At 39.0% G+C, this 14,282-nt stretch overlaps 1 protein-coding gene across 2 annotated transcripts in view; it reads right to left on the reverse strand.

Annotated features, from left to right (window-relative positions):
* Positions 1-14,282, reverse strand: part of CAPZB (capping actin protein of muscle Z-line subunit beta) — a 116,780-nt gene that overhangs the window by 35,689 nt on the left and 66,809 nt on the right. For both annotated transcript variants that reach the window (XM_053690297.1, XM_053690296.1), the window contains exon 3: positions 4,319-4,440. In XM_053690297.1, coding sequence (XP_053546272.1) covers positions 4,319-4,440 — 122 coding nt within the window. The remainder of the gene's footprint in view (positions 1-4,318; positions 4,441-14,282) is intronic.

A 14,282-nucleotide genomic window follows, 5' to 3' on the forward strand; every position in this document is an offset into this window, starting at 1 on the left:
CACAGCTTTTGATTTGGTAATAGAACTCAATGGTTTGTAACTATTTATTTCTTTGTATTATTTTACAGGAAAACTGAAAGACAAAAGTGAATGAAACAAAAGTGCATTTATAACTTGCTAGGTTTACGTTCCTTTAGGATCCGTTTAGCCTTAAAGGGACATAAAACCCCAAAAATGTATTTCATGATTCAGACAGAACATACAATTTTAAATAACTTTTCAATTTACTTCTTTTATCAAATTTTCTTTTTTTCTTGTTATTCTTTGTTGAAAAGCAGGGAGGTGAGTTCAGCAGTTTTGAAACAATGTTATACATTAGCAAGAGCACTAGATGGCAGCACTATTTCCTGTCATGTAGTACTAATGTTATACATTAGCAAGAGCACTATATGGCAGCACTATTTCCTGTCCTGTAGTACTAATGTTATACATTAGCAAGAGCACTAGATGGCAGCACTATTTCCTGTCCTGTAGTACTAATGTTATACATTAACAAGAGCACTAGATGGCAGCACTATTTCTTGTCCTGTAGTACTAATGTTATATATTAGCAAGAGCACTAGAGGGCAGCACTATTTCTTGTCCTGTAGTACTAATGTTATACATTAGCAAGAGCACTAGATGGCAGTACTATTTCCTGTCCTGTAGTACTAATGTTATACATTAGCAAGAGCACTAGATGGCAGCACTATTTCCTGTCATGTAGTACTAATATTATACATTAGCAAGAGCACTAGATGGCAGCACTATTTCCTGTCATGTAGTGCTAATGTTATACATTAGCAAGAGCACTAGATGGCAGCACTATTTCCTGTCATGTAGTGCTAATCTTATACATTAGCAAGAGCACTAGATGGCAGCACTATTTCCTGTCATGTAGTACTAATGTTATACATTAGCAAGAGCACTAGATGGCAGCACTATTTCCTGTCATGTAGTACTAATGTTATACATTAGCAAGAGCACTAGATGGCAGCACTATTTCCTGTCATGCAATACTAATGTTTTACATTAGCAAGAACACTAGATGGCAGCACTACTTCCCGTCATGCAGTACTAATGTTATACATTAGCAAGAACACTAGATGGCAGCACTATTTCCCGTCATGCAGTACTAATGTTATACATTAGCGAGAGCACTAGATGGCAGCACTAGTTCCTGTCATGTAGTACTAATGTTATACATTAGAGAGAGCACTAGATGGCAGCACTATTTCCTGTCATTGCAGTACTAATGTTATACATTAGCAAGAGCACTAGATGGCAGCACTATTTCCCGTCATGCAGTACTAATGTTATACATTAGCAAGAGCACTAGATGGCAGCACTAGTTCCTGTCATGCAGTACTAATGTTATACATCAGAGAGAGCACTAGATGGCAGCACTATTTCCTGTCATGTAGTACTAATGTTATACATTAGCAAGAGCACTAGATGGCAGCACTAGTTCCTGTCATGTAGTACTAATGTTATACATTAGCAAGAACACTAGATGGCAGCACTAGTTCCTGTCATGTAGTACTAATGTTATACATTAGCAAGAGCACTAGATGGCAGCACTATTTCCTGTCATGTAGTACTAATGTTATACATTAGCAAGAGCACTAGATGGCAGCACTAGTTCCTGTCATGTAGTACTAATGTTATACATTAGCAAGAGCACTAGATGGCAGCACTAGTTCCTGTCATGTAGTGCTCCAGACACGTGCACGCTACATATCTAGATATCTCTTTCGCAAAGAATAACATGAGAACAATGCAAATTTGATAACAGAAGTACATTGTAAACTTTTTTAAATTGTTTCCTCTATCTGAATCATGAAAGAAAAAACAAACTTGGGCTTCATGTTCCTTTATTACATGGCAGATAAAACAAAAGTACAAATTTGGGGGGGAATTAAAATTGTTTAGAATTAAGGATGGCATCTTATTTAGTTTAATCTGTTTCTAATTTTGGTATCATCCACACCCCCTCTACTAGAAACTACTTTTAATATTAAAGGGATATTCCAACCAAAATTGGAAACCACGAGTGAATTTCGGTATTGAACAGAATTTTGTAATATACAGGCATTAGCAAAAATGCTTCTAATAAAAGCTATTGCCGTTTCAAACGTGTATTTAAGTATGCACCGTGCACCAGCATTTTAAACACAGCACTTGCTCAGAGAGCCTAAGGTGCTTGTACCATCTGGTAATGACTCAATTTGTTAATTGCCGACATGATACAAGCCCCACTGATTATCTGAGCAGCTGCAGTATTTAAAATGTGGGTGCAGTGAGAATATCTAGCTATGCTTCACATGCACGTGCAGAGAAAAATGTTAACACTAAAACAGTGATAGCTTTTACTAGAAGCATTTTTGCCAATACAAATATATTGCAAATATATTTCTATTCAAAGATGTAATAAATCTATGTGTATTTAAATTTTGACTGGAATGTCCCTTTAAGATAAATATTTATGAAGCGGCAAGAGAACATGTTCTGAAGAATGTGTACGGCTGCAATCGCCACTTGTGATGTGGCATCACTTGGTGAAATGTAAGATTGTACAAGAGCTTTCTTGTGCAAACCCTCCCTCTGCTCTCTTGCAACCAATGGGGTGATTGACAAGCTCTGCTCACACGAAAAAAGTGAGTTTGAATAAGAAACATAGGTCTCAGTGTATGCAGTCTAAGAAATTCTCCCTTAAACTATAGTTAAAAGGGACAGTAAATGTTGTCCAAGATGTTACATAACTCTGCACTATGTACAGAATTATGTAATATAAGGATTGCCTTTCCTATGAAAGTTTTTTTTCAAAATGCTTAAAGGGACAATAAACCCCCCCAAAAAATATTTTACAATTCAGGTAGAGGATACAATTTTAAATAACATTACAATTGACTTCAATTATCTAATTTGCTTAATTCTTTAGATATCCTTTGTTGAAGAAACAAAGCACGTGTGAGCCAATCACACAAGGCATCTATGTGCATCTACCAATCAGCAGCTACTGAGCATATCTAGATATGCTTTTCAGCAAAGACTATCAAGAGAATGAAGCAAATTAGATAATAGAAGTAAATTAGAAAGTTGTTTAAAATTGCATGCTCTTTCTAAATCATGAAATAAAAAATGTGGGTTTCATGTCCCTTTAATTTGTAGGCAAAGCCGTCGTCCTCGGCACAGCATTTTTTTTGTTTGTTTTTTTAACTAGTGTTACTAGTAGGGAGTCTTATAGCACCATTCGACTACATGCAGCGACAGCTTTACCTAGCGAGGTGGCACACTACGGCGCACTAGCTTTAAAAAAAAATGATGCGCCAAAGAGGAAGGCTTCTCTTACAAATTAATTATAGTTTTAGCCTGCAACTTATGTATTTTGGGGAAAAAAAATTTCATAAGAAAGGCTATCCTTATTTTACATAATCTAGCAAATAGCAAAATTATGTAACATCTTGATCAACGTTTTTTGTCTCTTTATGCTAACTTCCAAGCCCTCTTATCCCAGAGTATTCTGACAGTTTGTCACAGTTAGACAGTGCTAGTTTATGTGTGCCGTGGAGTTATTTATGAGTCAGCACTGATTGGCTAAAATGCAAGTCTGTCAAAAGAACTGAAATAAGGGGGCAGTCTGCAGAAGCTTAGACACAAGGTAATCACAGAGGTAAAAAGTATATTAATGTAATTGTGTTGTTATGCAAAACTGGAGCATGGGTAATACAAAGTTTATTTTTTTAAATAACAACATTTTGGAGTAGACTGCCCTTTTAATGCAGCAGAATCTGTGCCAAACCACCTTAATGCAAGAGAAGAGTGGACACCCTTTTGTTCTACTACACATGTATAAAAAAACAATATACCTATGTATAGGGTTGTGGTTGGTTAAAAAGGGTAAGTGCTATCAGTTAACAGAAAATTACAAAATTTATATACTCATTTGACAAAACAAAGCTGCAACAATTGTCATCCTCCAATCATGGCTTCCCCCCCCCCGGGGGAATCAGTGTCTGATTCAACGCCATGATTGGAGGAAGCCGAATTCCTCATTTTAGACCCAGGAAGAGGCTTTGCAACGGGGGGAGGAAGCTGGAGCGGCTGTCAAGATTAAAAGGTAAGTTTTTTTTCACAACACAAGTGAAATAGAAATTTTGATGAATTAAAGTGCCCCGGTTTTTAATCGAATTTTTAAAAACCGGGCACTTTAGCCTCAAGATTTACATTCACTTTAATGTTTAACCACTTGGCTGCTGGATAGGGCTGCAACATTATAGTAAAGCACTACAACCATTTTGAATTCTTTCAGATTTATCACCGCGGCTCATTTTTGTACCTGTAGGAGTCTCCATCTCTGTTGTAATCACACAGCAAGTAATCTTTTCCCACTATCTTATCTCGGGCAATCTTCAGAGGCTGATCCACGGAGGACAAGAGATCTTCGCATAGACTGGGCACCTAAAGAAAATAGGGGGTTGGTTAGTTAAAGGGACATGAAACCCAATTTTTTTCTTTTATGATTCAGATAGAGCACGGAAACCTTAAACAACTTCCGATTTACTTCTATTACTACCCTTTTTCTTCATTCTTGTTACCTTTTATTGAAAAGCAGATATGTAAGCTTAGGAGCTTGCACGTGCCTGGAGTACTATACGGAAGCAGTTAATAAAATCTGCATTATTAGATTTGTATGAAATGTAATAAAATGACATTTATTTGAAAACAAATTCCCCATAATATGGTTTTTATCAGGCATAGTCAAAAAAATGTGCTACAAATGAATTTATTTCATCCACCTTTGCTGTAACTTATCAAAGTTTGTATTTTCCACTACCCTTAAAGAGGTTGGAATGCTCAGTACACACTTAAAGTGATAGTAAAGTCAGCCTCCTGTCTAAACAGCTGTGTAACAGTTATCCCAAAATAACCTGACTTTCATTCATCAAATTTTACGTTTTCTAATGGATACCTGTATTTTCTTAATCTTATTAGAGCTGCAACAACTAATCGTCATAATCGATAATAATCGATTATGAAAATAGTTGTCAACGAATCTCATAATCGATTAATCGGTTTGCAATTAGTTGGTCTGTGCACAACACCAGCTGCTTCACTCTGACGAACTCCTGCATATGGTATTGTGTTTTATAGTTATGTCCTTATCTACAGACGCAACCCAGATATAATAGGAGTCATTTGGATTGTTTATATTAAATCTGGTGATTTGGAACAAAGCTTTTAATGATATAGTGCCAAGCTTGTTGTTTACACCTTGCCCCTAGATTGATGGGAGTTATTTAAATTGACGTGCACTATTATCTGTTTGCACAATTATTAGTGTATTGCTTGCTATTGCTGATTATATGTACTGTATAAATAAATGTGTAAGGCTTTGTCCTGTTATTGATATACAGTCCGTAGCGCTTTTGATTTTGCTTGTATTGTTTTTTTTATATTTTTAATATATATATATATATATATATATATATATATATATATATATATATATATATATATATATATATATATATATATTTATATTTAATATATATATTGAATATATTGAATTGATTTTTAATATATATATTTAATATATATATTGATAATATGTACCAGATTCAACCTTTATAAGTATATATTCGTTATTTTTAGAGCGGACTAGATATTTCCCCTAACCTTATAGCTGGTAATTTACCATTGCATATAGATATTCAAGATATTTTTATGTTAGAATGAAGTCAAGGGTTACTTTATTGAGAGGCCCCTTGCCAAGGTAGAAAACACTTAGCATTGGTGAAGAGCTAACAAAGATAAATATCCCACTTTGGTGAAATTGGCAAAACCCTACTTATACACCTCAACAGCCTTTTCTCTGCTGCAGGAAATATAGCTGCAAACAGAGAACCAGCCTTAGCCAGAAGCATGTGGACATGTTGAGATTTTTGCATTTCAATGCAAAGTTTCTGAAAGAGTGAACAACAGAATGTTATTAACAGTGATAGTCTAACTCTTTCTAGTTCTACCTCTTTTCAAACAGTTTGTGGTTTTGTTTTGTTTAATTATAAAACTGTGCTCTGCTGCTTAAAAATTGAAGAAACGGTTGTGTTAATGTAAAGTTTTAGTCTGAAGTTTATATTTGTAACACTCATTATGTGGATTTTATTGAAAACATAGAAAACTATTATTGATTCTCTTTTTATCCGATTAGTCGAAAAAATAATCGTCCGATTAATCGATTATGAAAATAGTAGTTAGTTGCAGCCCTAAATCTTATATTAATTTTCGGCAAAATCATCCTCCTCCCGGCATTCGCGCTCCGTTGCTGCCTTTTTTGATTGACGTCTTAATAGCCAATAACGGCTCTAACCATGGGGGGACCCACCCCCTTACCATGACGTAATACGTCCTTATTGCGCATGTGTTCGTTTGCGGTGCAGAGCTAATCTATTGTAAGCTTGTGCACATTTCGCGCATGCGCAATAGAAGTAAACACGGCGTCGCAATAGGAATATATACGGAGTCCTGTCATTTCCTCTGTATTGTAACGCTAGGATTAGTGGATCTGAAAGGGCTCCGTATATACGTTTTATTTATTTTAGCTATGTCACCAACTATGTTTGTGAAGAGAATGCAATATAGGAGTAACGCATGCGCAATGCAAAATATACACGGGAGCGCGCAGTGCCGATACGTAAACAGCGGGTGGGACAGCTGTTTACCTAATATGGAGGAAAACTAGCAAACAGTGAGTGGGAGGAGCGGGTAAGTGAATGATCGATATTAAATATATATCATAAAAACGAAATCATAGATTATATTAAAAATGTATTGTGGCGGTATGCTTAATCGGATGATTCCCTACCAAACTATATTATACAAACCTGAAAAAATTACATTCACTTTAATAGAACATTAAACGAATTTCGAATTCCCCAAAATTGTTTAAAGGGACAGGAAACCATAGCATTTTCTTTCATGATTTGGATAGAAAAAAAACTGTTTTAAAGAACTTTCCAATTTACTTCTAATATCAAATTTGCTTCATTCTCTTGTTCTCCTTATGTGACAAATGTGTGCAGGCACCAATCAGAAACTGGCTCCCAACAGTGTAGGATACGTGCATATTCATTTTCAACAAGGGAGCGAAGCACATTTGATAACAGAAGTGAATTTAAAAGGGTCTTAAAAATGACCAGCTCTATCTGAATTATGCAAGTTTAATTTTCACTTTCCTATCCCTTTAATTCTGCATAACTGAAGAACTTTACAATGCACTTTCATGATTTGTTTTGCCTGCTTTTCCTGTAATTTAACTCTCAAAATTGTAGTTATCCGTTACCCCAGCAGAGGCTGAATGCATTCTGTGGAATGAAGAGGCCTAATACTCCTAAATGCTGAACACTAATGCGTTTAAGGGACATACAATCTAACATTTTCTTTCATGACTCAGATACAGCGCACAATTTTTAACAAATTTCAAATTTACTTCTATTATGAACTTTTCTTCATTTTCTGGATATCCTTTGTTGAAAAGCATGAATATAAGCTCAGGAGTGTGCATGTTTCTGTAGTATTAGATGGCATCAGTTTTGCTAGAATGTTATACAATAGCAAGAGCACTAGATGGCAGCAATTGTTCCTACAAGTGCCCCAGACATGTGCACGCAACCTACCTATATATCTCTTCAACAAATATAAAAATGAGAATATATATACAGGTGGCCCTCGTTTTACAACGGTTCAATTTACACCGTTTCAGAATAACAACCTTTTTTTCCAGTCATGTGACTGCTATTGAAAAGCATTGAGAAGCAGTGCATTTATTAAAATAGCCAGTAGGAGGAGCTGTGTTGCAGCAAAGCCAAGCAAGCTGAAATTAATCAGTTTAACCAGACCTGAGCTATTGAGCATATTTTAAAGGAACAAGATCTTCGGGTCTATAAGTCAGTCCAGATTGGAATGCATAGAACGAACTGTTTGCAGAAAAATGCAAGTGAAGTCTATGTTGTGTGATTATTTTATTAGGTTTATAATACTGTTTAGCAAATGTTTTTGTTCATTTAACTTAGTTTAATTATATATTCTGTGTTGTGTGATTATTTTATTAGGTTTATAATGCGGTTTAGCATTTAAAGTCTTAATTTCAAAGCTTTAAAAATAATGTATTAGGTGTTACTTATGACAATTTTGAGAGGGGCCTGGAACCTAACTCCCTCACTTCCCATTGACTTACATTATAAACTGGGTTTCAATTTACAACGGTTTCGATTTACAACCATTCCTTCTGGAACCTAACCCCGGCGTAAACTGAGGGCTACCTGTATACATAAAACGGTAAAGTACGAAATCCAGCAATCCAAGGATTACATGGGTAAAATGGACATTACCCAAGCAGCTGTTGGGGGGGTTCAAGGAAGGCGCCACCGTTGATCCTCTGGCATCCACCCCAAGTGAACCTTGAGGATTGAGGTTTACAGGGGGGGGGGGGGGATTCGCACCCCTTGAATACCCAAGGCAGGGGCAAAAAAAAAAAAGATAGTGAAGATGGGGAAATTACAGTGCATGGTATATATGTTTGATGCAGCGACTCAATCAGTCTGAGGGAAATTATGATCTTCCATCGGGCTTTACCCACAGCCGCTTGGGTAATGTCCGTTTTACCCGGGTAATCCTAGGATTACCCAATATCTGACCTTGCCCGCAATATATATATTTCAATGGCCCAATAAATATGCTGTAACAAACCACAATACAGTGAATGCTTTATGGGATGGCTAACGTTTATCGTCACGGCCCGGAGACACCAGATCTGAGAGGAAATCTACAAATATGTTCATCTATGCTTTAAGTGAATGTCAACTTTAACGAATGAAAGCCCTGTTTTTAAAAATACTATTAAAAACAGGGCACTTTCATTCAAGAAAGTTTACATTGAAGCCGTTCTTTTAAAATAATTACTTTTTATTCAGAGCAAGGGTAGAACACTGGGGCAGCGATTCCTCCGCCTCCAGGACGTCTCTTACTTCCGAAATGATGAATCGGGCTTCCTCCAATCACAGTGTATCCTCAGGCAATGTTTGCTCTGGGGGGGGAGCTGTTATTGGAGGAAGCGGGATTCATCCTTTCTGACGTAAGAAGAGACGACATGATGGACAAGTCTAGCGCTATTGGCTGGGAGCAAAGGTGCCCTCAGTATTAATTATAATACATGGAAAATGTCTTCCTGATGGTTTCTATTTGCACCACATATTCCTTGCTCTCTAGTGAGTCCATGAGGAGGGAATGGAGGTTCTACCAGATTATCTCCGACGGTGTCAGGGCTCATAGATCCAGATTTCACTAAGCAAATATAACTTGAAAGTATCCAGATAAATGGGATTTTTTTAAATTATTTTTTTTACTATGATAAGTGAGTTTGGATGAGGTAGGAACACGTGGACATGATAAAAATGTGCAATATTTTTATGGCTACATATTTTATTCCTAGACTTTATTTTTCCCCCCATATAAATGTAAAGTGACACTTTCTAGTTTTGTATTGTAATTTTCTTCTGTTATGTGTGATCAGTCCACGGGTCATCATTACTTCTGGGATATAACTCCTCCCCAACAGGAAATGCAAGAGGATTCACCCAGCAGAGCTGCATATAGCTCCTCCCCTCTACGTCAGTCCCAGTCATTCTCTTGCACCCAACGACTAGATAGGATGTGTGAGAGGACTATGGTGATTATACTTAGTTTTTATGACTTCAATCAAAAGTTTGTTATTTTAAAATAGCACCGGAGCGTGTTATTACTTCTCTGGCAGAGTTTGAGGAAGAATCTGACAGAGATTTTTTACTATGATTTTAACCGGAGTCGTTAAGATCATATTGCTGTTCTCGACCATCTGAGGGAGGTAAAGGCTTCAGATCAGGGGACAGCGGGCAGATGAATCTGCATTGAGGTATGTGGCAGTTTTTATTTTCTGAATGGAATTGATGAGAAAAGCCTGCCATACCGTTAAAATGACATGTATGTATACACTTCAGTATTCTGGGGATGGTATTTCACCGGAACTACTGTGTTAAAGGTCACTAATCCTTTTAATAACTATTCTCATGTTAAACGTTTTTGCTGGAATGTAGAATCGTTTACATTGCTGAGGTACTGTGTGAATAAATATTTGGGCATTATTTTCCACTTGGCAGTTTTCTGCTTTAATTGTGACAGTTTCGTTTCTCTTCACTGCTGTGTGGGAGAGGGAGGGGCCGTTTTTGGCGCTCTTTGCTACGCATCAAAAAATTCCAGTCAGCTACTTTTATATTTCCTGCATGATCCGGTTCATCTCTGACAGATCTCAGGGGTCTTCAAACTTCTTTGAAGGGAGGTAAATTCTCTCAGCAGAGCTGTGAGAATTCTTATAGTGACTGTGTATAAAAAACGTTGTTTTGTTTTCTTATGTACAAATTTAATTAGTGTTGTTTTTTTTTACTAATGGGAACAAACCTTTGCTAAAAGTTGTGTTGTTTTAAAGTTTGATGCAATAACTGTTTTTCAGTTCATTATTTCAACTGTCATTTAATCGTTAGTACCTCTTTGAGGCACAGTGCGTTTTTTTGCTAAAAAAAAAAAGATTATAACCAAGTTGTAAGTTTTTTTTTGCTAGTGTGTTAAACATGTCTGACTCAGAGGAAGATATCTGTGTCATTTGTTCCAATGCCAAGGTGGAGCCCAATAGAAATTTATGTACTAACTGTATTGATGCTACTTTAAATAAAAGTCAATCTGTACAATGTGAACAAATTTCACCAAACAGCGAGGGGAGAGTTATGCCGACTAACTCGCCTCACGCGACAGTACCTGCATCTCCCGCCCGGGAGGTGCGTGATATTTTGGCGCCTAGTACATCTGGGCGGCCATTACAGATAACATTACAAGATATGGCTACTGTTATGACTGAAGTTTTGTCTAAATTACCTGAACTAAGAGGCAAGCGTGATCACTCTGGGGTGAGAACAGAGTGCGCTGACAATGCTAGGGCCATGTCTGATACTGCGTCACAGCTCGCAGAGCATGAGGACGGAGAGCTTCATTCTGTGGGTGACGGTTCTGATCCAAACAGATTGGACTCAGATATTTCAAATTTTAAATTTAAATTGGAGAACCTCCGTGTACTACTAGGGGAGGTCTTAGCAGCTCTCAACGATTGTAACACTGTTGCAATACCAGAGAAACTGTGTAGGTTGGATAAATACTTTGCGGTACCGGCGAGTACTGACGTTTTTCCTATACCTAAGAGACTAACTGAAATTGTTACTAAGGAGTGGGATAGACCCGGTGTGCCGTTCTCACCCCCTCCAATATTTAGAAAGATGTTTCCAATAGACGCCACAACTCGGGACTTATGGCAAACGGTCCCCAAGGTGGAGGGAGCAGTTTCTACTTTAGCTAAGCGTACCACTATCCCGGTGGAGGATAGCTGTGCTTTCTCAGATCCAATGGATAAAAAATTAGAGGGTTACCTTAAGAAAATGTTTGTTCAACAAGGTTTTATATTACAACCCCTTGCATGTATCGCGCCGATTACGGCTGCGGCAGCATTTTGGATTGAGTCGCTTGAAGAGAACCTTAGTTCCTCTACGCTAGACGACATTACGGACAGGCTTAGAGTCCTTAAACTAGCTAATTCTTTCATTTCGGAGGCCGTAGTACATTTAACCAAACTTACGGCTAAGAACTCAGGATTCGCCATACAGGCACGCAGGGCACTGTGGCTAAAATCCTGGTCAGCTGATGTTACTTCTAAGTCCAAATTACTTAATATACCTTTCAAGGGGCAGTCCTTATTCGGGCCCGGTTTGAAAGAAATTATCGCTGACATTACGGGAGGTAAGGGCCACGCCCTACCTCAAGACAAGGCCAAAGCTAAGGCTAGACAGTCTAATTTTCGTCCCTTTCGGAATTTCAAAACAGGAGCAGCATCAACCTCCACTGCACCAAAACAGGAAGGAGCTGTTGCTCGTTACAGGCAAGGCTGGAAGCCTAACCAGTCCTGGAACAAAAGCAAGCAGGCCAGGAAACCTGCTGCTGCCCCAAAGACAGCATGAACCGAGAGCCCCCGATCCGGGACCGGATCTAGTAGGGGGCAGACTCTCTCTCTTCGCCCAGGCCTGGGCAAGAGATGTTCAGGATCCCTGGGCACTAGAGATCATATCTCAGGGATACCTTCTAGACTTCAAATTATCTCCCCCAAGAGGGAGATTTCATCTGTCAAGGTTGTCAACAAACCAGATAAAGAAAGAAGCGTTTCTACGCTGCGTACAAGATCTGTTAACAATGGGAGTGATCCATCCGGTTCCGTGGTCGGAACAAGGACAAGGGTTATACTCAAACCTGTTTGTGGTTCCCAAAAAAGAGGGAACTTTCAGGCCAATCTTAGATTTAAAGACTCTAAACAAATTCCTAAGAGTTCCATCGTTCAAAATGGAAACTATTCGGACAATCTTACCCATGATCCAAGAGGGTCAGTACATGACCACAGTGGATTTAAAGGATGCTTACCTTCACATACCGATCCACAAAGATCATCACCGGTATCTAAGGTTTGCCTTCTTAGACAGGCACTACCAGTTTGTAGCTCTTCCATTCGGATTGGCTACGGCTCCAAGAATCTTCACAAAGGTTCTGGGTGCCCTTCTTGCGGTACTAAGACCGCGAGGGATTTCGGTAGCTCCGTACCTAGACGACATTCTAATACAAGCTTCAAGCTTTCAAACTGCCAAGTCTCATACAGAGTTAGTTCTGGCATTTCTAAGGTCGCATGGATGGAAAGTGAACGAAAAGAAGAGTTCTCTCTTTCCTCTCACAAGAGTTCCATTCTTGGGGACTCTTATAGATTCTGTAGAAATGAAGATTTACCTGACAGAAGACAGGTTAACAAAACTTCAAAATGCATGCCGCGTCCTTCATTCCATTCAACACCCGTCAGTAGCTCAATGCATGGAGGTGATCGGCTTAATGGTAGCGGCAATGGACATAGTACCTTTTGCACGCCTACACCTCAGACCGCTGCAATTATGCATGCTAAGTCAGTGGAATGGGGATTACTCAGATTTGTCCCCTACTCTGAATCTGAATCAAGAGACCAGAAATTCTCTTCTATGGTGGCTTCATCGGCCACACCTGTCCAGGGGGATGCCATTCAGCAGGCCAGACTGGACAATTGTAACAACAGACGCCAGCCTACTAGGTTGGGGCGCTGTCTGGAATTCTCTGAAGGCTCAGGGACTATGGAATCAGGAGGAGAGTCTCCTTCCAATAAACATTCTGGAATTGAGAGCAGTTCTCAATGCCCTTCTGGCTTGGCCCCAGTTAATAACTCGGGGGTTCATCAGGTTTCAGTCGGACAACATCACGACTGTAGCTTACATCAACCATCAGGGAGGGACAAGAAGCTCCCTAGCAATGATGGAAGTATCAAAGATAATTCGCTGGGCAGAGTCTCACTCTTGCCACCTGTCAGCAATCCACATCCCGGGAGTGGAGAACTGGGAGGCGGATTTCTTGAGTCGCCAGACTCTTCATCCGGGGGAGTGGGAACTTCATCCGGAGGTCTTTGCCCAAATACTTCGACGTTGGGGCAAACCAGAGATAGATCTCATGGCGTCTCGCCAGAACGCCAAACTTCCTCGCTACGGGTCCAGATCCAGGGATCCGGGAGCAGTTCTGATAGATGCTTTGACAGCACCTTGGAACTTCAGGATGGCTTATGTGTTTCCACCCTTCCCGCTGCTTCCTCGATTGATTGCCAAAATCAAACAGGAGAGAGCATCAGTAATTCTAATAGCACCTGCTTGGCCACGCAGGACTTGGTATGCAGATCTAGTGGACATGTCATCCTGTCCGCCTTGGTCTCTACCTCTAAGACAGGACCTTCTGATACAGGGTCCATTCAAACATCAAAATCTAACTTCTCTGAAGCTGACTGCTTGGAAATTGAACGCTTGATTTTATCAAAACGTGGTTTTTCTGAGTCGGTTATTGATACCCTGATTCAGGCTAGGAAGCCTGTTACCAGAAGGATTTACCATAAAATATGGCGGAAATACCTATACTGGTGCGAATCCAAAGGTTACTCCTGGAGTAAGGTTAGGATCGCTAGGATATTGTCTTTTCTACAAGAAGGTTTAGAAAAGGGTTTATCAGCTAGTTCATTAAAGGGACAGATTTCAGCTCTGTCCATCTTGTTACACAGACGTCTGTCAGAAAATCCAGACGTCCAGTCCTTTTGTCAGGCTTTAGCTAGGATCAAGCCTGTG

The sequence above is a fragment of the Bombina bombina genome, chromosome 8 (assembly GCF_027579735.1).
Source record: "Bombina bombina isolate aBomBom1 chromosome 8, aBomBom1.pri, whole genome shotgun sequence".
Lineage (NCBI taxonomy): Eukaryota > Metazoa > Chordata > Amphibia > Anura > Bombinatoridae > Bombina > Bombina bombina.